At 47.3% G+C, this 23,281-nt stretch overlaps 1 protein-coding gene across 4 annotated transcripts in view; it reads left to right on the forward strand.

Moving 5' to 3' along the window:
• The window catches only part of EPS15L1 (epidermal growth factor receptor pathway substrate 15 like 1), a 425,390-nt gene that overhangs the window by 37,137 nt on the left and 364,972 nt on the right, over positions 1–23,281 (forward strand). For all 4 annotated transcript variants that reach the window (XM_030218157.1, XM_030218156.1, XM_030218158.1 and 1 more), the window contains exon 2: positions 21,597–21,638. In XM_030218157.1, the coding sequence (XP_030074017.1) occupies positions 21,597–21,638 (42 nt within the window). The remainder of the gene's footprint in view (positions 1–21,596; positions 21,639–23,281) is intronic.

The raw sequence follows: 23,281 nt of genomic DNA on the forward strand, positions 1-23,281 counted from the left end.
TCTTCTCAAGTAAGCGCCCCAGGGCGTCCCTTCCCAGGTGGGTGCGGTCGTGAGCCTCCTTGGCCACCGTCCAGGCCAAGGCTTCGGGTATCCATATGCGCCCATCCTGTAGTATCCACCAGCCATTGCGTGACTGTAGACCCTCTTGTTGGGCCCATTCCGTTTCTTGGGGGGTGTAAATAGGGGTCTCCGTAGGGAGCTGGACGACGAGTACGGGGTCAGGAGGGTGAGAGGAGTAGGGGAGCTGACTTGCCCTTTTTGCAGCGTCGTCTGCCCGCTGATTTCCCCGGGCGATAGGGTCCGTTCTTCCAGTGTGGGCCCTGCAGTGCATCACAGCCACCTTCTTCGGCTTCCATACCGACTCGAGTAATTGGCAGATCTCAGCGGCATTTGCAAGTCCTTTCCCTTCAGCTGTCAGAAATCCCCTCTCCTTGTACAAGGCTCCGTGCACCTGGAGGGTGAGGAAAGCGTATTTGGAGTCGGTGTAAATGTTGACAACTTTTCCTTCAGCCCACAGGAGGGCTCTGGTGAGGGCGATTAGCTCCGCTTTCTGGGCTGATGTTCCGGGTGTCAGAGCCATAGCCTCGATCACATGGTCCTCAGATACCACCGCATAGCCAGCTCTTCGAATTCCCTCTATCACCTGGCTGCTTCCATCGGTAAAAAGGGTGATGCCCCCTTGCCAGGGTTGATCCTTCAGGTCAGGTCTGCTCGAGTGCACAGTGGCCATTACCTCTTCACAGTCGTGGAGTGGTGGTTCAGGGGCCGGAAGGAGGGTGGCAGGATTGAGGTTGGTCGTGTCCAGGATCCGCACCTCCGGATTTTCGCACAGGAGGGCTTGGTATTTGACCAATCGGGAGTTGGTCATCCATCTGGGTCCGTGGCTCTCGAGTAGGCCGCGGATGGTGTGGGGTGTGGTCACAAAAAGTGTTTGGCCGAATGTGAGTTTATTGGCCTCGTGTATCAGGAGACAAGCAGCCGCAATGCTTCGTAGGCAGCCCGGCCATCCTCGTGCCACGTTGTCCATGCTCTTGGAGAGGTATGCTACAGGGCGTTGCCAGGTACCGACCAGTTGGGTGAGGACTCCAAGTGCCAATCCCTTCTTTTCGTCGATGAACAAGTGGAACGGCTTAGTCACATCTGGCAGTCCGAGCGCTGGTGGAGCCGCAAGGGCATCCTTAAGGTCCTGAAGGGCTTTCAGTTCGCTTTTCTCCCACTGGAGATCCTGGCCCTCGAGTTCAGGCCCCTTTAGCTTGGCATACAAACTGTGGGTCAGGATAGCAAAATTGATGATCCAAATGCGGCAATATCCAGCGGCTCCGAGGAGTGCCCGTAATTCCTTCTTGTTTGCAGGAGTGGGTTGGTTGCGAATAGCTTGGGTTCGGGGGATACCGAGCCTTCGGGTTCCTTCTCGGAGGCGAAACCCCAGATACTCGACTTCGATCTCGCATATCTGCGCCTTCTTGCGACTGGCCCGGTACCCCTGGGCTTCCAGGGTCTTCAAGAGGTAGAGTGTAGCTTCAGCACATTCGGTGTACGTTTCACGGGCCACCAACAGGTCATCCACGTATTGGACGACCGGCCCATACTCGTCCTGATACGTCTTCAGGTCCTGGGCGAGTTGGTCGCCGAAGAGGGTAGGCGAGTTCTTGAACCCCTGGGGAAGACGGGTCCATGTATATTGCTGCTTGGTTCCCGTCTGCAAGTCTTCCCACGTGAAGGCAAACAACTTTTGGCTGTCGACAGCAAGAGGGATGGAGAAGAAGGCGTCCTTCAAATCAATGACACTGTACCACTTGGTCTGAGATGGCACTTGGGCTAGGATGGAGTATGGATTTGGTACGAGGGCAACTATGTCGGCTACCTGGTTGTTGACTTTCCTCAGGTCCTGGACGGGGTCTGTACTCGGATGTTCCTGGTTTCTTAACGGGCAACAATGGGGTGTTCCATGCGGATCTGATTGGTTTAAGGACTCCCTGTTGAAGGAGTTTCTGTAGATGTGTATGCATACTATGCCGGGCTGCATAGGGGATGTGGTATTGTCCTTGGTTGACAACTTGAGCATTTGGTTTGAGCTCAATCCAGATGGGGATAGCGTTAACGGCCAGTCCGCCGGGGTTCAATTCTGCCCATACATCAGGCACTTCATCCATTATGGCTCGCCTCTGCTGGGCGAAAGGGGTGTTCTGGTCGTAACGGCAGTCGCCGGGTCCTACAGTTGGGGGAACGTGTAGTCTCCATTCTTCTCTTACTGGACAGATAAGTGTCACTGGCCGATCTTCAAAGCGAGCTTCCACTTCACCCGTAGTCTTGAACTTCAAGGTGGCCTGGAGCTTACAGAGTAGGTCTCGACCAATCAAGGGGACCGGGCATCCAGGGATGTGTATGAACTGATGGGACACCATCGTCCCTCCGATCTGGACTTGGCGCTCTTTGAGGAGGGGGGCCGCAAGGGATTTCCCGGAGGCTCCCACAATTGGTATAGTTTCTTTCGTGGCTGGGGCTATGGCAGTGGTGATAACAGATCGCTGGGCCCCCGTGTCTAGTAAGGCCTTCATAGATTCTGTCCCCACCCGAATTTCCACCAGAGGGTCAGTGGGGACTCTGCCCTCCCGGTTTCTTCATGCTGTGCTGTCTCGGGTAGCGTCCACAGCCATCTGCCATTCCCTCCGGTCATCCCGTCCTCTCTCTCTTCGGCCCCTTCCACGGCCTCGCCTAGGGGCCCCCGTGCGGTCGCCGGTCTCCTCCTCTCTCTGCCGGTCCCATGATTCCTCTTCTCTCGGGTTGTCCCGTATCTCCTCTGGACAATCAGCCCACCAGTGTCCTTCTTGTCGGCAATTTGCACACTGGTTACGCCCTATGGGGGACCGCGTTCCTCTTGTTCTCCTGCCCCTCCCCTTTGGTCTAGACCTCATTCGTTCTTCCAGCACCGTGGCCAACACATCTGCCTTCTCCCGCATCCGTCTGGTCGATTCCTTCCGGGCCTCCACCTTCTCCTCCTGGTCGCGATATCCGAATACGCGATCAGCTATAGCTTTCAGTTGGCTTAGGCTCATCCCTTCGAACCCCTCCGTTCTCTGTAGCTTTCTTCGTATATCCGGTGCTGACTGGCTAACAAAACTCATAACCACGGTTGGGAGGTTCTTAGGGTCTTCGGGATTTATCGGGCTGTGCCTTCTGAATGCTTCCATAAGTCGTTCAAGGAAGTCCCCTGGACTCTCGTCCTTTTGTTGGACTACACTGTGGATTTTTCCCATGTTGGTAACCTTCTGCTTCCCCTTCTTTAAGGCGGCCAGGTACGCCTGCTGGTATCGGCGGATAAAGGTTTGGCCTTCGGCGGTTCGGTAGTCCCACGTAGGGGCAGCGATGGGCGCCTCCGTTTCTATTAGGTTCTGTAAATTGGCATGGGCCGGATTCGCATCCCGGATGGCTTGCTCCATATTTTGTTGTAAAAGGCGGCGTTCTTCAGAGGTCAGGATGTGGGCGCTCAACTGCCTAAGGTCTGCCCAAGTTGGATTATAGCTGTATATAATGCCTTCCACCAGCTCTATCAGCTGCTCGGGTTTCTGGTCGTAGGACGGCCCATGGAATTTCCAGTTATACAAATCGGCACTTGAGAAGGGAACGTGGCTATAAACTGTTGATTCGATGGGCTGGCCCCCCCCTTCCGCCGGGTTAGGGGTATAGGTGGTGGACTGTCGAACTGGGAATAAGTGGGAGGTTCCCCCTTTTCGGTTGGACGGAAGGGCCTGGGCCTGTTGCGGACTCGATTGGGGGAACCGAGTAATGTTCTTCACAACCCGTTTACTCTTCCGTGTGGTTGCGAGGCCAGGTGACTCAGGTGAGGCTGGGCGGGACGTCCCCCCCGGCATCCGACTCTGACCCGGAAGTCTCGGCGTCAGCGGGGCCTTCTGCTAGGCCCGTAAGGTCAGGGTACATAGGAGCATAGGGCGGCGGCGCAATGTCGTCTTCGTATGCCTCCGCCGTAGCAAGTATCGGGGCTTTTGGAGGCTTCTTCTCGGCCGAACCCTGAACTTTCCCTGCGGTTTTCTTTGGGGGTTTTTTCCTAGAAAGTGTGTTGGTGGTACTGGGCGTAGTTCCTGCCTTGACTCTGGTAGCAGGGGGCGTGGTCTCAGTGGCTTCAGTGCTAGGGGCGGTAGGCCGTATGGGGGCGGTCCCTGCGGCCTTCGGGACGGCAGCGGTTGCCGAGCTTTGGAGAGCGAAGGCATGGGTCGGCAGGGTTCTAAGTTTGGTTTTCCGGCCTTTTCTCTGCTTTACCAACATAAGGGCGGCCTTTTCTACCTTCCGTTGGGCCCAAGCCGGCGGATCCCGGACTACATCCAACCACGCTTCTATGTATGGAATGTCCTCGGGACAGCCTGGGTTTCCCTCAATTATAACAATATTCATGACCGCCGCCACTTTTTCATACTCGAATGACCCTTCCGGGGGCCATCCAGCAATTCCTAGCCCTGGCCACATAAATTGACATCTCTGTATCATCCCGGCCCTGCTACATTTATCTAGGTCGAACACTTCGCTAAAGTGTTCCGTCATTAAATCTAACGGTGAGGACCCACCCCCGCCCATCCTAACCTGAGTGCCAAAGGACAGGTGACGGACAAAAGGGGGAAAGGGGAGGTGGAGGAGTAAGGGGTCTCGTTCCACCAGACACAGAAGGGTCAACACTCGGCCTGACCAGGACGCGGTCGCCCGGCCTGGAACTGCAAGCCCATTCACACACTTTCATACGCCACAAGAAACCCTCCCGTTCGCCGCTCGGTTTCGTCGTCGGAGCCTAGTGAGTTTCGGGACCTAGTCGGATACCAATAGTCCGTATTAGTCACTGGCTAAAAGAGGGTGATCACGCCTCTTCTTCGGTCCTTACTGGGCCGGTCACTACGTAGAGTATACTCGCCTGTCCGCCGGGGTCGCAGGCTGCGCCGTCGTACGCTTCTCTCTGAAATGGAAAAAGGTGCCTTGTCGGAACCACACAGCCCCCTCTACAGTCAGGCGGAGTGGATCGGCCCTCCTCCGGGAGATGGACGCTGAAATCAGCGGTGGCCACTCACCACCTTCTCAGGTGGGGGTCGATGACCCGATCCGACCGCAGTGGGGGAGGGGAAGAATATAATCCGATTCCCCTTTCTACTTCTGTCCCATCTGGGTCGCCAATGAAACAGGTGGGAAATCAGGAGACGAAAGGCAAATTTTGGTTCCAAACAAGGCAACTTTATTGCTAGCAAGTGAACAGCACCGAGTAGCCTCGGGACACTGTGTGTCATAAATCATCTGACGCTTACATTTATACTTCCCTACTGGGCCTGCGCATTTGGCCCCTTACACGTCATACCTGTCATGCGCAGTAAACATTTGTAGTTCTTACAGTACAAAATTGTAGTCCCAGTACGTACACACGTCATAACACTGAAATGATACTGGCAAGAAAAACTAAACTTAGCAGCTTATTCTGTACACACACAATGCTCCTTTCTAGCACAGGAGATAAGGTGCGGCTCAGGAATGCAGGGGGGTGTCAGCACCCTCCAAGGTCGCCTATTCAGATGGCGTTGCTACGTGCAAGCTGGTCTTGTATAGGCCTTGCAAACTACTGTTACAAGCTATATATCTAATAGCCCTGCATTCTGTCTGTACATTAGTAAACAGCAAACTTGTCTTGTTAGTAAACAGTAAAACTGGATAAGGCACAAATGTCCAGTGCAGTAATAAGGTGTGGCCAAACAGCCAAAAGCAGAGGTAGAGTGCATAAGTAAAAGTCCATCAGTAGGCACAAAACATGAGGTTGTCCTGTTGCTCAGTAGTATTCAGGTAGTACCGGCGTTCCACTCCTTCAGCGCCAGGGCTCTTTTTACCCCTATGCGGTAAGAGAACTCTTACCGCATGGACATGCAACGGAGGCCCTTACCACCACCCACTGAAGTGGCGATAAGGGCTTCCATGCAAACCGGGCAGCATACGGTGATACTCAATTACCACCGGGTTACTGCCGCACAAGCCATTTCCAGGGGTTTTTTCAGGGAGAGAAAACTAACAACTTATAGCAGCAGCTTCAGAGAGCATTTTCCATCTCACAGATAGGCTGCAGAGAATACCTTCTCCTGCTTTAGACTTAGCCTGGCCTCAGAATGACATCCTATAGTATATCTCCTATCAAACTGAGCTCTCTTTTTCATCAAGCACTGCCATTTCCTCCCCTCACCCTCCCCACTGACAGTTTGAACTTCGTGGGTGTGGCTTGGATCTCTTTCAGGGAGAGAAAACTAACAACTTATAGCAGCAGCTTCAGAGAGCATTTTCCATCTCACAGATAGGCTGCAGAGAATACCTTCTCCTGCTTTAGACTTAGCCTGGCCTCAGAATGACATCCTATAGTATATCTCCTATCACCTTCTCCCACTACTCCAACCAGAGTTACACCTAATCACACTGACCACCCTTCAACATCTTCTGTCCTTCTGTGACTGTTCTCTTGTGCTTGACTGCTTAAATATTTTAAATTTAAATGCTTTACTTTTTGTCTATTAGATTGTAAGCTCTTTGAGCAGGGACTGTCTTTCTTCTGTGTTTGTACAGCGCTGCGTACACTTTGTAGCGCTCTAGAAATGTTAAATAGTAGTAGTAGTAGTAGTAGTTTTCTTTTTCTCCCAGAAATGGCACGCACTCGGGGCAGGACTACCGCCGGCGGCTGCACTGGATTGGTGGTAGTCTCAGAAGAGTGAGCAATAAGCCCGCATTGGGCTTACCACAACTCTGTAAAAGGCCCCTTTATTTACTTCAATTTACTTTTAAACTATTTTATTGGCAAAGAAATTACAAACTGTAAATGTCACCCATCAAGATTAAACAAAAACAGAATGTACAATTATATAACAAACTCATACTGTCACCGTTTTCTTTTTTAGCTATTAATCCTTGCACCCCTTCACCTCCCCTCTTATATACCTCCCCCCAACTACTTCTACACTTTTTACTTCAATTTATTAATTGCCTTACTAACCAAATCCCAAGCAATTTACAACAAAATCCCCAACAATACAACATTTAAACACTCAATTAAAATCTTGCATTTTTGTAGTGCTTTAATGCCCTACTATAGTACAAACCAATTCAACAGAAAAATCCCAAACACTAAATATATACTCATATCAGATACCATAATCAATTAATAATTGGCCAAAATTGTTTAAACTAAACTTAGCAAAAAAATTAAATATAAATAGAAGGACCTCAGAAAATTTGCATACCCATTATATAGCCAATAAATATGGCTGTTCAAATATGGTGGCTATTATTTCAATTACTAGAAACCTCTATGTGCTGAAAATATGAAACAGGAGCCTCCAATCAAAAACACACATCTTAAATGTTCATTTGAATTTCAAATGTTGTTTATTCATTCTCCCTCTAACGCCCAACTCCATACAGGTTTCGAAATTCCTGCTTCAGGGTCTTGAGTTGAAAGCAGCGATGGCATTGCTTAGAGGGAGAAGAAATGGCATTTGAAATTCAAATCTAAGATAAGTGGGGGGGGGGGGGGGGGGGGGGGGGGTTAATTGGAGGCTCCGGTTTGTTATGTATATTGCAAGTGACCACTCAGACCATAACATTTTGCAGTATATATGAACTCTGGCTATGACTGGAAACATTATATTATTTTGAGCACATAGGTTTCAGTGATTTAAATAAGCGCTACCATATTTGAACAACCATATTTATTGACTATATGATGGGTGTTCTGAGTTTTCTGAGGTCTATTTTATATTATTTTTTGCTAAGTGGTCACTTTAGTTTAAACAATTCAGGACATGCAAAACAGCGCAGTGGAAAATCTTACTCTTTTTGAGTTGGATGCATCATGGTGATCATCATATGGAGAGGCCAATTAACATTCAAAACAAATCCTATTTGACAAGCAGTCAGAATCTTTTATTAATACAGTAGGAGCAGTATCTGAGCATATCCTCCCCGAAGTCCCATCCAATCTCCGCCAATACATTTAGGAATCTTCACGCTATTGACTCTTGCACTCTCTCCACCAGTGTTTCATCCCTCTTCTCAACCACTACGTCTTGCCCCATCCTTGGCCACCTTTAAATCTAGACTGAAAGCCCACCTCTTTAACATTGCTTTTGACTCGTAACCACTTGTAACCACTCGCCTCCACCTACCCTCCTCTCTTCCTTCCCGTTCATATTAATTGATTTGATTTGATTTGCTTACTTTATTTATTTTTTGTATATTAGATTGTAAGCTCTTTGAGCAGGGACTGTCCCAGTTCATCAGGCTTTTCAACTCCAGAATCCCCTGTAATAGATTTGTTTTTAGCTAACTTTTTAAATATATTGTGCACCTCATTCTTAAAAAAACAAAACAAAACAGAATGGTCTTGTGTCCATCTGGTTTGAGCCCGAGTTACTCAGACCTACAAATGCATTCTTTTGTGCTTCATGCTTAAAGCTGCATCTCTGCTTTTCTCTGTGTAAACGCTCATACTGGGAAAGCCTGACAGTTTCATTTTTCTGTACTTCAAGGTCATGCTGAGTACTCTTTCCCCCTCCCCTCCCCTGGCAGAGAGGTGCCGCTATTTCTAAAACTTTTGTGTAACAGGATAAACTCATTATTTCTTACTTTTGTGTTTTCTTTTTCTCACACCCTGCTTGTAGCATGGTAATGATTTAGTTATTGCCTGATTAAGACAGAATTCTACGGCGCTTCCCCCTAAAGCCACCGGAAGCCCTAGCCTGCTTCTTTAAACATTCACTATGAACTCCCGCAAACTAGTGGTTTACAGATAGTTATCTATTCTGTTACTTTTTTCCTTACCTTGTTATTCATAGACTGGAAACAAAAAGGGAAAAAAAAATGTGATCCTCTGTTTATTTTTTCCTTTATTTCAAACATCTGAATAATGAAGTCTCACTGTTCACTGTCTTCTGACTAACTTTCTTTTGATTAACAGCTGTATTTTCTTCTGCTACTTGGCTATAATACTTGTCTGTAGCACTGAACAGTTTTCTTTAAACTTTTAAAGATAAGCAATGCCGCTGACAAGATAAAACTCATTATTTCTCACTTTTGATTTTTAATAAATTCCCACCGTTTACTGCTTTCTGTTCAACTCTCTTTTGATTTATATTTGTATTTTCTGCTACCGGAGAACTTTAAAGGAAATTCTTTCCCTTCCATTTTCTCTCCGACGTCACTGTGTGTGAAGAAGATTTGTGAACTGTCTTAATCTTAGCAAGCGCAGATTCGTCTGCCTACAAATTGTTTTTCTGACTTTGCAAAATTGTTTTTTTTCCTTCTTTTTAGCCACCATGGCGGCTATCATGATACAAATTTCCAGTATAGTTTTGATTAAGTTGCGGAGGAAGGTAAATGGATGTGCGAATCCCATTCATTTTTGGGATAATTATAAAGGTTATAAGGAAATGATATTTTCAAATATGATAGGTTTCAGAAATGTTTGCAATGTAAAATAGTCTAGCTGTTCATGTATCATTGGATGTGCTTTCTATAAGTGCATATAAGTAGACATTCACATGACAGACCCTTAAGAAAGATTTTCGCAAGTCGAGTGGGTGCAGAGAAAAGTCGTAGAAGGTCCAGAGGAATTTTGAAAAGTTTGAATGTGGTAATGTATCTGCTATCCTCTTGTGCTCTATTTATATGAGGCCTTCTATTCTACCTAAAGCTTTTTGAGTTATAATGCTTTTTGTCTGTCTACACAATAACAACAAACAGTGTTATGCCCATATAATATCTATATTTTGTTTCTATTTATCTGTATATGCTCTCAAACGGATCACATTTATTTACACACAACAATAGTTGAAGTCTCTACACAAACTGCTTATTTCTTTTTCATAATAATAAGTACCCTTTCCTGGATTAGGTATTTCACAACAGCCATATTCTGCTACATCATCTGTCTCTGGTTCTCAGCCGTACTTGTTAGCTCCAATGCACAGCAGTTATAGGGCACAGTCACACCAGCCAATTCTTGTCTCTATCTGTAAGAAGTAGCGCTGGCTTAGGCATCAGATCACTGATGTGGCTTCCAAGTCACATTTGGCAACCTGCCTTTTGGAAGTAATCTTGGGACAGGAGAAGATCTAGGGCAGTTGGGTAAAGACCTGAGGGACTTCCAAGTCTCGGAGATTGCCAGGGGATGAGTTTAAGGCTGATTTTTTAATCCACTTGGTTTTGTTGTAGGTTTTGTGGGGCCAGGAAAACCACTTTCAGGGTTTCCACTTCCACTACGACAAGCCACCTGGCTGCTGGTAGAATGAGCTCTGTTTCAACTCCAGGTCAGCCTATGCCTGCTGCATCTTCCAATGCTGGAGTCTCAGTTCACTCCTCAGGCAGGACTCCTGTGCTGGTTTCAGGAGGAGTGGACCAAGATTACCTCAGCTCAGATGTGTCTTAGTTTTTCTATTGTACAGTTACAACCTGGACTTCACTACAGATTTTTTCTTGGAGTCTACATGCAAGCTCAAACGCTGTCAGGCAGTTCTTGCCACCTTACCAACGTTTCTTCCTTTAGGCACAGTCGAGTCTGTCCCCAGTTGCAATTGGGGAATGGGAATTTGTTCCCTTTGTTTTGTAGTTCCAACCTGCTTCATCAGAGTCCATCGGAGGCTCGGTTGTCAATCAGTCTTCTGGAATTGCAGGCGATTCAGCTGGCACTACAAGCCTTTGAGACTTTGGTGCTGAACCAGTCGGTACGAGCCCTTTGCGACAAAGTGACAGCGGTAGCTTATGTCAGTCGTCAAGGGGGCACTCGGACCGCTCAGTTGTCAACGGAGGCGCTTGCCTTTTGCCGCTGGGCAGAAACGCGGCGATTTATTTTGTCAGCGGCTCTCATCACGGGAGTCCTGCATGTGCAGGCGGATTTCCTCAACTGGAACCAGTTGAATGTGGGGAAGTGGGAGCTCTCTCCAGTAGTGTTCGACCGTATAACATCTCATTGGGGGATGCCAGTACTGGATGTAATGGCCTGTTATTCCAATGCCAAAGTGCCTCGCTTTTTCAGCAGGGGCAGGGAATTCGTGTCCGAAGGAATAGTTGCGATATTGCAAAGGTGGCTGCAGGATCTCCTGTATGTCTTTCCTCCATGGCCCATGCTCGGTCGGGTGATCGGCAGGATCGCACAGCATTCAGGAGTGGTCATTCTGGTGGCTCCGGATTGGCCCAGGCGTCCTTGGTATGCGGATTTGGTGCGTCTGTTGATAGACGACCCGTTGCGGCTATCGGACGTTCCCGATCTTCTGATTTAGGGGTCAGTGATCATGCAGGATTCCATTCCGTTTGGTCTTATGGCTTGGCTATTGAGTGGTCGCAGCTCAGACGCAGAGGGATTTTGGAGTCAGTGATTGTGATGATGCTGCAAGCGCGCAAGCGATCTACTTCAGCGTACGCTAGAGTTTGGCGAACTTTTGTTGCTTGGTGCTCGTCCTGAGCCATTTCGCCGGAGTCGGCTCCTCTCGCGTCCATCTTAGCCTTCTTGCAAGAGGGGCTTGAGAAGGCCCTCTCTCTCTGAGCTCTCCTAAGGTACAGGTGGCAGCATTGGCCTGTTTCCGAGGCCAGTTAGGTGGTTGATCGTTGGCCGCTCATCCGGATGTGGTTCGTTTTCTCCGGGGCGTTAGTCATGTTCGACCCCCTCAGATGCCAGTGGTACCGGAATGGAGTTTGAACCTAGTACTGAGGGCGTTACAGTGGGCCCCATTTGAGCCTCTGAGTAAGACGTCTTTGAAGGATCTCATGTTGAAGATGGTGGTTTTGGTGGCCATGGCTTCGGCCAGAAGGGTTTCGGAGCTGCAGACTCTGTCGTGCAGGGATCCCTTTCTGCGTTTTTCGGAAGCTGGAGTCTTGGTCCCTACGGTTCCGTCATTTCTGCCGAAGGTGATTTCGCGTTTTCACCTTTAATCAGGAAGTGCATTTACCAACCTTCAAGCGGGAAGATTACCTGGAGGATTTTCGCCAGTTGCGTTGTTTGGATGTCAGAGGGCTCTTCTCACATATTTAGAGGTTACTAATTCCTTCCGGAAGTCAGTTCAGCTCTTTGTCCTGTTTGCGGGATACACAAAAGGGACAGATAGCTTCTAAGGCTATGATCGCTCGATGGGTACGGGAAGTGATCGGCTCTGCGTATCTTCCACGGGGAAGCCGATTCCTCTTCAGATTCGTGCGCATTCCACTAGAGCTCAGGCCACGTCCGTTGCGGAGTACCCGCTGGTGCCGTTGGACAAGATTTCTAGAGCGGCTACTTGGGCGTTGGTACACACTTTTGCTAGACATTATGGACTTGATGTCGCGGCGTGTCAGGATGCGTTTTTCAGCGCTTCGGTGCTGTCTTCAGGGAGTATGCGGTCCCACCCTTCTTGAGGACTGCTTTGGTATATCCCACAAGTCTCTGGATTGATCTGGGGACGCTATGGAAGGTAAAATTATGTCTTACCTGATAATTTTCTTTCCATTAGTCCCTCAGATCAATCCAGAGGCCCTCCCTGGGGTGCGCATTACCTGATTCTGTATGATGTATATATGGCAGAGTTTGGTATAGTTCATGTGGTTTAGGTTTGCGTTCTTCTGTTGGTCTGGAAGTTTGGATTCAACAAGTTCTTGGAAAACAGTTGTTACTGTGAAGCAGCTGGAGGGTTTTCCTTCAGATTATTTGCTCTTTTTGAGAGGCAGGAGAGTGAACTATGATTCAAATGGTTTCTTACTGCTTTGGTATCGTATACTGAAGTGAGGCTGGCTGCACATGCCCTCTTGTGGGCGAACTTCGGTGTTCTCTCTATCTAACCTGCTAGTGGAGGGACATAACCCACAAGTCTCTGGATTGATCTGAGGGACTAATGGAAAGAAAATTATCAGGTAAGACATAATTTTACCTTTGTCCAAACGGTTTTGAATTTTCACTGTTTTTGTCTCCACTACTCTCCACCAAGAGGCCATCCCAGGCATTCCCTACTCTCTACATAAAAAAGTACTGCCTGATGATATTCCTACCACCTGTAGTCTCGGCTCGTGCCTTCCCTGTCTCTGGAAAAGATTTGTTTGTATATTAATTAAATACCTTTCAAGTATTGAAATGCCTATATGATATCTCCCCATCCCTCTTTTCTTCTAGAATGTATATATTCAGGTCATCAAGTCTCTTTGCGCAAACCCCATACCATTCTTGTTGCTTTCTTCTGAACTGTTTCAAGTCTTTCTGTCCTTAGCGACATATGGCATTCAAAACTGAACAGAAAATATACACAAGGATTAGCAAACTTTCAAAATACCTCAAAAAACATGAAACATGCAGTTTGCTAACAAAATGGCTAACATAGACTATGGGGGGCTACAGATATCTCAAAATTTAAGGTTTAACATTTTTTATTGATGATAAATCCAACTATATGGTACATATTCCAAGTTTTTAGATATCTCAAAATTTAAATAAGGTCTCAAAGCTCTGAGTGCATCGATCTGACCAAATGTGTCAGTTTTCCCAAAGGAATTCCCAGATATTATCCTTGGCCTCAATAAATCATCAAACTCCAGAAAAAAGAGAGCAACCAAAAATTTTCCAGAAATGGAGAAAAAAGTTGCCAGTCTGTTTAGTCATCAAAAAACCCAAAAATGTCCACATCTAAACCCCCAGTCCCAATAAATACCGCTGGTAATTCACAAATTATATCAAAATACAGTTCCAATGCTACTTAGCTTGACTGAAGGGGCATCCTGTCCCTATACTGGATCATCAAAACTACTACTGCTCCAGTGCATAAGAGAGCTTTCTTCCAGTGCTATGATACATAAACATATTACAGCTGCCCTACATGGGCCACTTGTTTTGCCAACCCAAGATTCAAAATCTTGAGAGTGGAAGAGTGGCCTAATGGTTAGTGCAGTGGATTGCAGACCTGAGGAACTGGGTTTTGATTCCTGCTGCTGCCTGATGGTCGGCAATGGATTGAGATCCTGGGGAAACAGGTTCAATTCACTCTGCATCTCCAGGTGACCCTGCGCAAGTCACTTAGCTCTCTATTGCCCCAGGTACAATATATAACTTAAGATTGTGAGCCCATTAGGGACAGTGCAAAGTACCTATAAAATAAATTGTAAACCGCATAGTTGCCTCAGGGATCACTTGCAGTATATCAAGTGCTAAAAATAAATACATTCCCCTATTAAATGAAAAAAGATTTTGTACTATTTAGCCAAGGAGACAGCTACCCCAATTAAAAAAAAAAAATCTAAGCCATATTAGAACCACCCATGTTTAAATTGTATCTGTTAGTGTCTGAGGAAAAGGAGAAGTTCAGGGAACCCAGAGTGGATGCCTTAGTGACAGCAGTAACAAGGAAAATTATCTCAGTTGAATTCATGGCGACTCTTAAGGACCTCCAGGACTGCAAGGTGGAAGTAGCTTCCAAGCTTCGATCTGTAGTTCCTGTGTGGCCAGAGCCTTTTTTCCATTGGGTGTCGATTGGAGAGTTCGGCTTGAGGCTGCTTTGAGTTATATAGCTGATAATCTTTTATGATTTAACTAGTGCTCTGGCAAGAGGAATGGCACTCTCAGTATTTTCCAGATTCTTCTTATGGCTAAGGAATTTGGCTGCAGACTCAGCATCTAAATCTCATCTCAGCAAGCTCCCTTCCTGGGGTAAATCATTGTTTGACAATACCTAGAGAAATTAGTGAAGGATTTGGAGGAGGTTACGCCTTGGAGGCTTCCAGAAGGTAAACCTAAGCCTTCCTCTGGCAATTCATGTAACTAGTCTCTCAGGGTTTGGTTTGGTGAGGACCAAAGGAAAAAAAATTAGCAGATAAGATCTAATTTCTCCTTACTGGTTGCAGTGTGGGAGTTATAGTGATACTAAAGGTATTCTCACACCCACTTCAGAAAATGTTTATTACATCATTTACTATACTGTCCTTTGAAATCCAATCAGAACAGTTTACAATAAATAAAATAAATAGACGAGGAAAAGGGAGGGAAGGCGGTTAATTGACAGTGAGATTTCAGAAAGAAAAAATGAAAACCATATGTGCCCCTTTGAGACCACTCGCCCATATAGGAATATAATGGGTGTCTCTATCGTTAGTGCGCGCTAAAAAGTGTGCGCGCCTACAGCGAGGCTTAGTAAACAGGGCCCCTAATTTGGTAAGTAACTGGCAACCAGTATATTTCCCTAAGTAAAGGGGTAATGCAGTAATATTTGGGTGCACCAGCAACAAGCTTAATTTCCATGTCAGGAACAAATTGTAAACAACGTAGAAGTACAGATGAAAGTCCATTATAACAGAGTTCCAATAATCAAGCTTGCTAATAACTAAAGCAAAATCTAGAGCAAGAAGAGCTCCTTTAATCGGGAAATGACAAGATGTAATTGACCTAAAAGCTAAAAAAAAAAAAATGAGACAAGAATTTTGGGAAACTTGATGGTCAAAAGCTGGTTGATTCCCAGGTAAGGCCCAAGATTTTCAAAGTAGGCTCAACCAAAAGTGTATGTCCCAAAAGAATAGGTGATGGTGCTAAGGACCAACCTGTAATCTGCATTACTTTAGACAATGATTAACTTTGAGTGAATTAGGATATTGAAGATCAGCTATGGAAATACATTGCATATTGTCTGTGAAAAGATGGGCACTGTTTCCAAAAGATTGAATTAAAATAGCCAATGGACTGAGAAAACGACTGATTCCTTGTCATCAGCAGCAGATGAATCCATTAACTGATGGGCTGTATCCGCCTACCAGCAGGTGGAGATAGAGAACACTGAAAAGCCACAGTGACCCTGGACGTCTAGCTCCTCCTGCCTCCAGTATATCTCTATCTCCCAGCAGGTGTGGGCGTCGCTTGATCAGCTCCTGGATCCCTGCCTGGGGTGGCTCCTGTGCTTTGCCAGTAGAGCGGGGGTGTTGTGGCTGGTGGTGCCCACTTTGAAGGCATACTTGGTTTTGTTCCCTGTCCCTGCCTTACCCCATCCCCCCTCCTCCCGGAGTCCCTCATTTGCTGCCTGCCTCCAACTTTCCTCACAGTGTAAAAAAAAAAAAAAAGTGCGTGCTTATTCAGCGTTGCTGTTCTGAGGCTTTTTGCAGAGATTCTGGTGTTGTGCAGCCTGACCGGAGCTCGTTGACTCGGTCTTCCGAGGTGAGAGTGGTGCCCAGCTCCTCCGGGGAGTTTCCCACGGACAGCGTCCTGTGTGGGGTCAGTTGGCGAGAGGCCGCCATTTTATTTCTATATTTCCGTCCGGTCGGGCGATGGCTGCTGAAACAGTTAAGCGCTGCTCCTGCTGTGGTAAACGCAGGTCAGCAGCGGGGCTTTGCAGTACATGCTCCTTGGACGCTCGTGCTAGTACGGGCATGGCGAGCGCAGTGATTCTTCCCGCTCGATGGAGCTGGCAGCGGGCGCCATTTTGGAAATGCCGCGTGGCTCAACCCTCGCTGTTGTGGAGGAGTCTGAGTGCAAGGGGGCGCCTCATTACGAGGCTGCTAGGGGAGCTCCTTCTCTCGCTTCTCCTAATTTGGGGGCGGAGGGCAGGGTGAGTTTTTCTCCACTGAGTTTGTGCTGTTGATGCATAAGGCCTTTATGTTAAACAGAGCTATGCTGGAGGCGTCTGACACTACGATGCGGACTGGATTACCTCCATGTTTGGATAGCACTGTGGTGGCTGAGGAGCTTACTTCTTCCCCCGAGCGTTGGACTGACGCTAAACATAGATGGGTAAATTCTCCGTCTGAGAGTGGCGCATCTCCCCTGTGGTCAGGATGTGGGGAGTCTGACGGGTTTGGCAGGCCCTCATGGATGGATGATCCAGATGAGGGTATCTGTTTGCCACAGGACTTGGATGACCCTAAAGTGGTACGGATTTTTCACCGCGATGAGCTGCCAGCTCTCATTTCTGACGTCTTGCAGGCCCTTTCTATTGAAGATCCTGCTGAGGGTGAGGCCTCCTCTGTTAATCCTGGGATGGCTAGTACTAAGAAGCCGTCTAGGGCTTTTCCTGTGCATGACTCCATCCAAGAGCTTATTTCAGCTCAATGGTCTGACCCTGATGGGCTTTTGAAGGTAGCCAGGGCTGTGGGTCAGCTTTACCCTCTGAGTGAAGATCACTTGGTCCCTTTTGGGATGCCTAAAGTGGGATGCGTTGGTCATGGCCGTGACTAAGAAGGCCACTCTCCCGGTGGAGGGAGGGGTCGCTTTGAAAGATATGCAGGACCGACAGCTAGAATCCACGCTGAAGCGGTCCTTTGAAATCTCGGGCCTTTCCTCAAGGGCGGCTATTTGCAGTTCCTATGCAGCCCGAGCCTGCCTGTCCTGGTTACATCAGGCGGTTGATCAGCCCGAGGATGGTGTGGGTGCCCTCTCTAAGATTGGCCCGTGAATGGAGTCTGCCTTGTCCTTTTTGGCTGATGCCCTTTATGATCTGGTCAGAGCTTTGGCTAAGCAGATGGCTGTGGGATTTCTGCCCGCTGTCTTCTTTGGCTGCAGCATTGGGCGGCTGACATGGCCTCTAAGCAAAAGCTGATGAGGTTACCCTTTCGGGGCCTTCTGTTATTTGGAGATGAATTGGAGAAGATTGTTAAAGACCTGGGGGACTCTAAATCCCAACGGTTACCTCAGGATAGGCCGTGGCCTTCTTCCAAAACTCCTGTTTTTCCCTCCTCTTCCAGGCCACGTTTCCGCGAAGCTCGCAGGTTTCGCCCGTGACGCTCTGCTGGGTTTTCTCAATGTTCCCGTTTTCAGCAGAGGAACTACTTTCGCTTGGACAAACGTTCCGCAGCAGCCGGCCAACAGCCAGGAGCGCAGGGGCGTTCTCCACAATTTCGGGACGCCGGTCCACTTGTAGATTCCTGCAGTAGGGATCGTCTTCCCCTCTTCCTCGAGGAGTGGACCAAGATTTCTTCGGATCAGTGGGTCCTAGACTTGATCAGAGAAGGCTACCGATTGGAATTCGGTGCCCCGGTAAGAGTTGCTTTTATGGAGTCCCGATGCGGCACTGCCGTCAAACGGGCGGCGGTAGAGGAGACCTTGCAAGTCTTGCTGCAACTCAGAGCGGTGGTTCCAGTGCCTTCCGCTGAACGCGGCTGCAGTCGCTACTCTATTTACTTTGTGGTCCCTCAAAAAGGCGGGTCTTTCCGACTGATCCTCGACTTACGAAGAGTCAACGAGGCCCTAAGAGTGCGACACTTTCACATGGAAACCCTGCGCTCCGTCATTGCGGCAGTACAGCCAGGAGAGTTTCTCACGTCTCTGGACCTCAAGGAAGCTTACTTGCACATTCCTATTTGGCCCCCGCATCAGCAGTTTCTCTGGTTTGCGGTGTTGGGCTAACATTTCCAGTTTCGGGCCTTGCCTTTCGGCCTAGCCACAGCTCCCCATGCCTTTTCCAAGGTGATGGTGGTGGTAGCTGCCTTTCTCAGGCGAGAGGGTATCAGAGTTCATCCGTATCTAGACGACTGGCTCGTCAGGGCGGATTCGGCAGACGAGAGCCGACTCGCCACGACCAGAGTTAGAATGGTTCTTCAGACGCTGGGCTGGGTGATCAATTCGCTCAAAAGTCACCTGACCCCCTTTCAATCTCTCGAGGATTTGGGGGTCCAATTCGACACGGCCTCAGGGTTCATCACAGGCGATGCAAGCTTCAGAATCAGGTCTGTCTGCTCCTGCGGATGCCTCGCCCTCGAGCTTGGGACTTTGTTCAGCTCCTGGGTTCGATGACGGCCACCATGGAGGTGGTTCCCTGGGCGAGAGCTCACATGAGACCTCTGCAGAGTGCTCTGCTGCAACAATGGTCTCCAATCTCCCAGGAATACCAATGCAGACTAATGTGGCTCCCTGCGGCCCGGTACAGTATGGATTGGTGGCTCTCCGATAGGATGCTGCGACAGGGAATGCTGCTCGCGCTCCCCTCTTGGTGCCTGGTGATAACGGATGCCAGCCTTTCGGGCTGGGGAGCTCATTGCCAGGGCAGCTATGCTCAGGGTCAGTGGACGCCTGTGGAAGTGGGGTGGTCCATCAATCACTTGGAACTGAGAGCGATATTCCAGGCTCTTCTGGCCTTCCACAAGACTCTGAAGGGACTTCCTGTCCGAGTTCTCTCAGACAACACGACAGCGGTGGCCTACATCAATTGTCGGGGTGGCACGCAGTCCACTGAGGCTGCTCAGATTTTCCTCTGGGCCGAGCTCCACCTGCCTCTGCTGTCCGCAGCTCACATAGCAGGCCGTGTTTCGGCCGAAAAGGCCTTCTTCAGGGGTCTTCAGATTGGCATATACAGGTATTCCTCCAAAGAATCTCACAAAAATGAGACGATCGCTAGCTGTCCGAATAGACTTGCTGGTATGCAAAACACCGGCAGTAGCTTTGCATACCAGCAAGTCTATTCGGATTCTTTGGAGGAATACCTGTATATGCCAATCTGAAGACCCCTGAAAAAGGCCCTTTCGGCCGAAACACGGACTGTGTTGGGTCGTAATAAATTATTTTGGTTTCCAACATCTGTGGCTTCAGTCTGGTCCTTCTGGATATCTTCCGCTTGTTTTGTTGTTCTCTTGTGTTTTTTGCGGGAGATTTTGGACTCTCTTTGTTGCTTTTGCCGAACCTACTGGTTCAGGGTCTGGTGTCTATGGAGGATCCCTGCCGATTTGGTCTTAATGGCCTGGCTCTTGAGAGGGCGCAATTGAGAGACAAGGGCTACTCTAACAAGGTCATTTCCACTCTCTTGCGGGCCTGCAAGCGGTCTACCTCCGCAGCTTATGCTCGGATCTGGTGCAAGTTTGAGGCGTGGTGTGTTTCAAAAGCGATCACACCAATGTGGGCTACAGTTGCGCAGGTTCTGGACTTTTTGCAGGACGGTTTACAAAAAGGCATGGCTTACAATTCCCTTCGGGTTCAAGTGGCAGCGTTGGCATGCTTCCGGGGGAAAGTCTCTGGCTTATCCCTTGCTGCTCAGCCCGATTTCTCAGAGGAGCGCTTCGGCTCCGTCCTCCCGTGCGGTCGCCGTGTCAGGCCTTGAACCTGGGGCTGGTGTTGAAGGCTCTTCAGCGTTCGCCTTTCGAGCCACTTAAGCAAGCTTCTGAGAAGGATGTGACTCTCAGTCTTTTTGGTGGCCATGATATCGGCTAGACGTGTATCTGAGCTTCAGATGCTTTCCTGTCGGGACCCTTTTCTACAGTTCTCAGAGTCCTGTTAGTCAAAGAAATGAGTGCATATTTAACGTTATCCAGAATCTTATGAACCTCTCTAAGGATAGATGTAATAACTGTTCTAGTGCTATGTTGATGATAGATAGAAACTGGATGGTCACGGATGCAAAGATTTTTCTTAACAAAATCTTTTTAGTTGAAAAAAAAATCTACATTTTTAATGAGGTCTTAGCCACAAAGGGGATATTAGATATTGACCTGTAACTTTCAGGTAAGGATGGATCTATATTGCCTTTTTGAGAATTGGCCAAATAAGATCTGGTTTCCAAGACAAGGAAGGGCATTATTCCAAAGCCTAAACATGAATTTACCATCAAAAGCATAAGATAAGCTCATGGAGTGAATTCTTCAGAAGTTTAGATGGAAGGGGGTCAAGTGAAGAAGTAGAAGGATTAATGCATGAGAGAATTTTAGAAAAGGTAATACCATTTTAGAAAAGGCAGACCATGAAGCTGTCAGAATATGCTATTTAGAAAACTGCATATCATGAGAGGAAATGGGAGGTTCAGAACTTGAACTCAAATTAGTAGAAGAAGAATTCAATTTGGGCAAAGATATAATAGTCTGAGGAAGCAATAAAAAAGTCCTTTAGGCATGTGGGCTGCTGCGAAAGAATCAAATAGCATTAAGGGCCTCTGCGTCCAACAAACCTACATTGCAAAAACATGAGCACAGTGTGATGTCCAAAAGCGCTGTACAACTGGACATATGCCAGAACATGTGTCCTAAAGTCACTGCTGACTGCAAGCATTTTAAACATTTATCATCTGGCCATAAGTGTTGCTTTATATGCCCTGTGAGGAGACACATACAGTCTCATCAAAGTTTTATATTGTGTTTCCCAGAGCAATATACTGTAAGGCGCTTTCACATAAATTGAAATATAATGCTTTAGTTGGTCCTTGATCACTAAAGATCCAAGCCCCATTTTATCAAAGAAACATTTAAAGAATAATAAAAAGGTAGCAAACTCGTTACTGCCTCTCCCTTAATTTTTTTTTTTTTTTTTTTTTAATACACAATGACAAAGGTAGGAGATGATACTAGGAAAAAGACGCAGTATTGGCTGGAACAGCATGTTTTTTTGCTGGTAGAACTGGTTTATGTACAGTGACAGAGTCAGCGCTTTCAAACCTTGCTCCTCTGTGGATAGAATAGTTATGGGAAATAGTCCAGCAATTCTTCGTAAACACATCAGATGAGGGAAATAATGTGTTAGGCAGAGCCTAGAGGCACAAGTCAGGAGAATTTCTGGGTCTTATGAATTGAGTAATTGTTGGCATTCTGTGTAGAAATATGTCTTCTGTATGTTACAGTACAAGTGTTCACCGAGATCTGAATTTTTTTTTCTTTTTTTCCTTTTTTAGCTTTCCAGTGGAAACCCAGTATATGAGTCCTATTACAAACAGGTATGTTTTAACAATGTGTGCTTCAATTACCATGACTGGTGGAAGGAGAGGCACTAATTATTGTAGAGTTCACCCCTTTTTAGAAGTAAGGTAAGCTATTTTGGCCTAGGTGAGTTTTTTTAAGTGTACCAATTTCAATGCATTTGTGGGGTGCGTATTAAAGGGAGCAAACTGCTGCATAGCTGGTCACTCGGAACTTTCTGTTTCTTCACTGAATTAATTAATTTTACATTTGTATCCCACATTTTCCCACAATTAAGCAATGTGATAGCATCATACAGCAGGCACTTCTTCCCTGGGTGCTGAGGTGTAGTTTTCTTTTTGACTTAAGCTTCCTTCAGTTTTTTGGGCTTCTTCCTTAATTGGAATTCATCTCACCTGGGCATCAGTTTAATTTTATTATTTATTGCTAACATCTGATCATCTGCTTTTTGCAGAAAAGCATATAAGCAGCATAAAAACTTCTCCACCCTTCCACTTTGGCTTAGAGTATAACAATTTGGACTAGGGGCGTAGCCAGCAGCCCCTTTTCTTTTTTTCTTTTTTTTTTTTTTGGGGGGGGGGGGGCGGCACCCATTCCTCTCTCCTCCCTCCATGCCCCCATTAAAAATTTTACCTTTGCTGGTGGGGTTACCCAAGCAAGCATGCTCCGTGGCCTGAACCTTCCCCCCCACCAGCACTTCTTGTGCATGTTCCGTTCATGTGTCCAGCTCCCTACTCCCCCCCCCCAAAAAAAAAATCTACCTTAAAATTTGTCTTTACTCCTAGAAGTTGCTAGGCAGCGATTCACACAGGCATCCTGCAGCCTGCCTGGAGTCTTCCCTTCTCTGTATCTCACTTCCTCTGACATAGTTTTCTGTTTCAGGGCTGCACATGGTAGAGGGAAGACTCTGGCACTGGCTGCAGGCAGTGTATGTAAATTGCTGCTGGTACTAGTGACCTCTAGGAGTAAAGACAAGTTTGATAGACCAGGAGTGGTGGGGGGAAGGGGGAACTTGAGAGGGAGAGATACTGGATTACATATGGGGCAGGGGAAGACCTAGTCATTTTTGTTTTTAATTAAAGAAATGTTTTGCAAAGTAAAATGTGAGTTCCAACAAATACAACAGTTTTCCATTCTATTTTTGACCTCTCACAAAGAAAAGTGTTCAATTGAACAAAGATTGGGGTTCCTTCTGAGAGGCAAGGTTGTGGTATCCCTCAGTTCCAGCTGTCAGGAGACAGAAGAGCCAGATTTGGGAAACAAATCTGGGTCTTGTACAGAGTAGGGGAAAATGTTCTGCTGAGTCATTCGGCAGCTCCCACCCTGTATTTTAATTAAAAAAAAAAAAAAAAAAGGTTTACAACTAAGGTACTGTAGTTAGAAATGCAGTGAAAGGAAATCAGCATGAGAATTTGTTTAAAGGATGGGGAGACATTCATTGATAATACAATTGTTCATTTTGCTAATATCTGCAGGCCCCATTTATTTGTGGTTAGTAGGGTGTAATGTCATGAAGCCAGCCTTGAAGATACAGTACATGGGCTGCTCTGTTACTTTGCAGTGATCTGGGAGCGAGAGAGAGAGAGAGATGCCTATCCACGTCTTCTAGAGAAATCTCAGAAAACTTAATGCAGTTTTTGGCACTTTCTAGTGACATGTG

Source organism: Microcaecilia unicolor, chromosome 11 (genome assembly GCF_901765095.1).
Source record: "Microcaecilia unicolor chromosome 11, aMicUni1.1, whole genome shotgun sequence".
Lineage (NCBI taxonomy): Eukaryota > Metazoa > Chordata > Amphibia > Gymnophiona > Siphonopidae > Microcaecilia > Microcaecilia unicolor.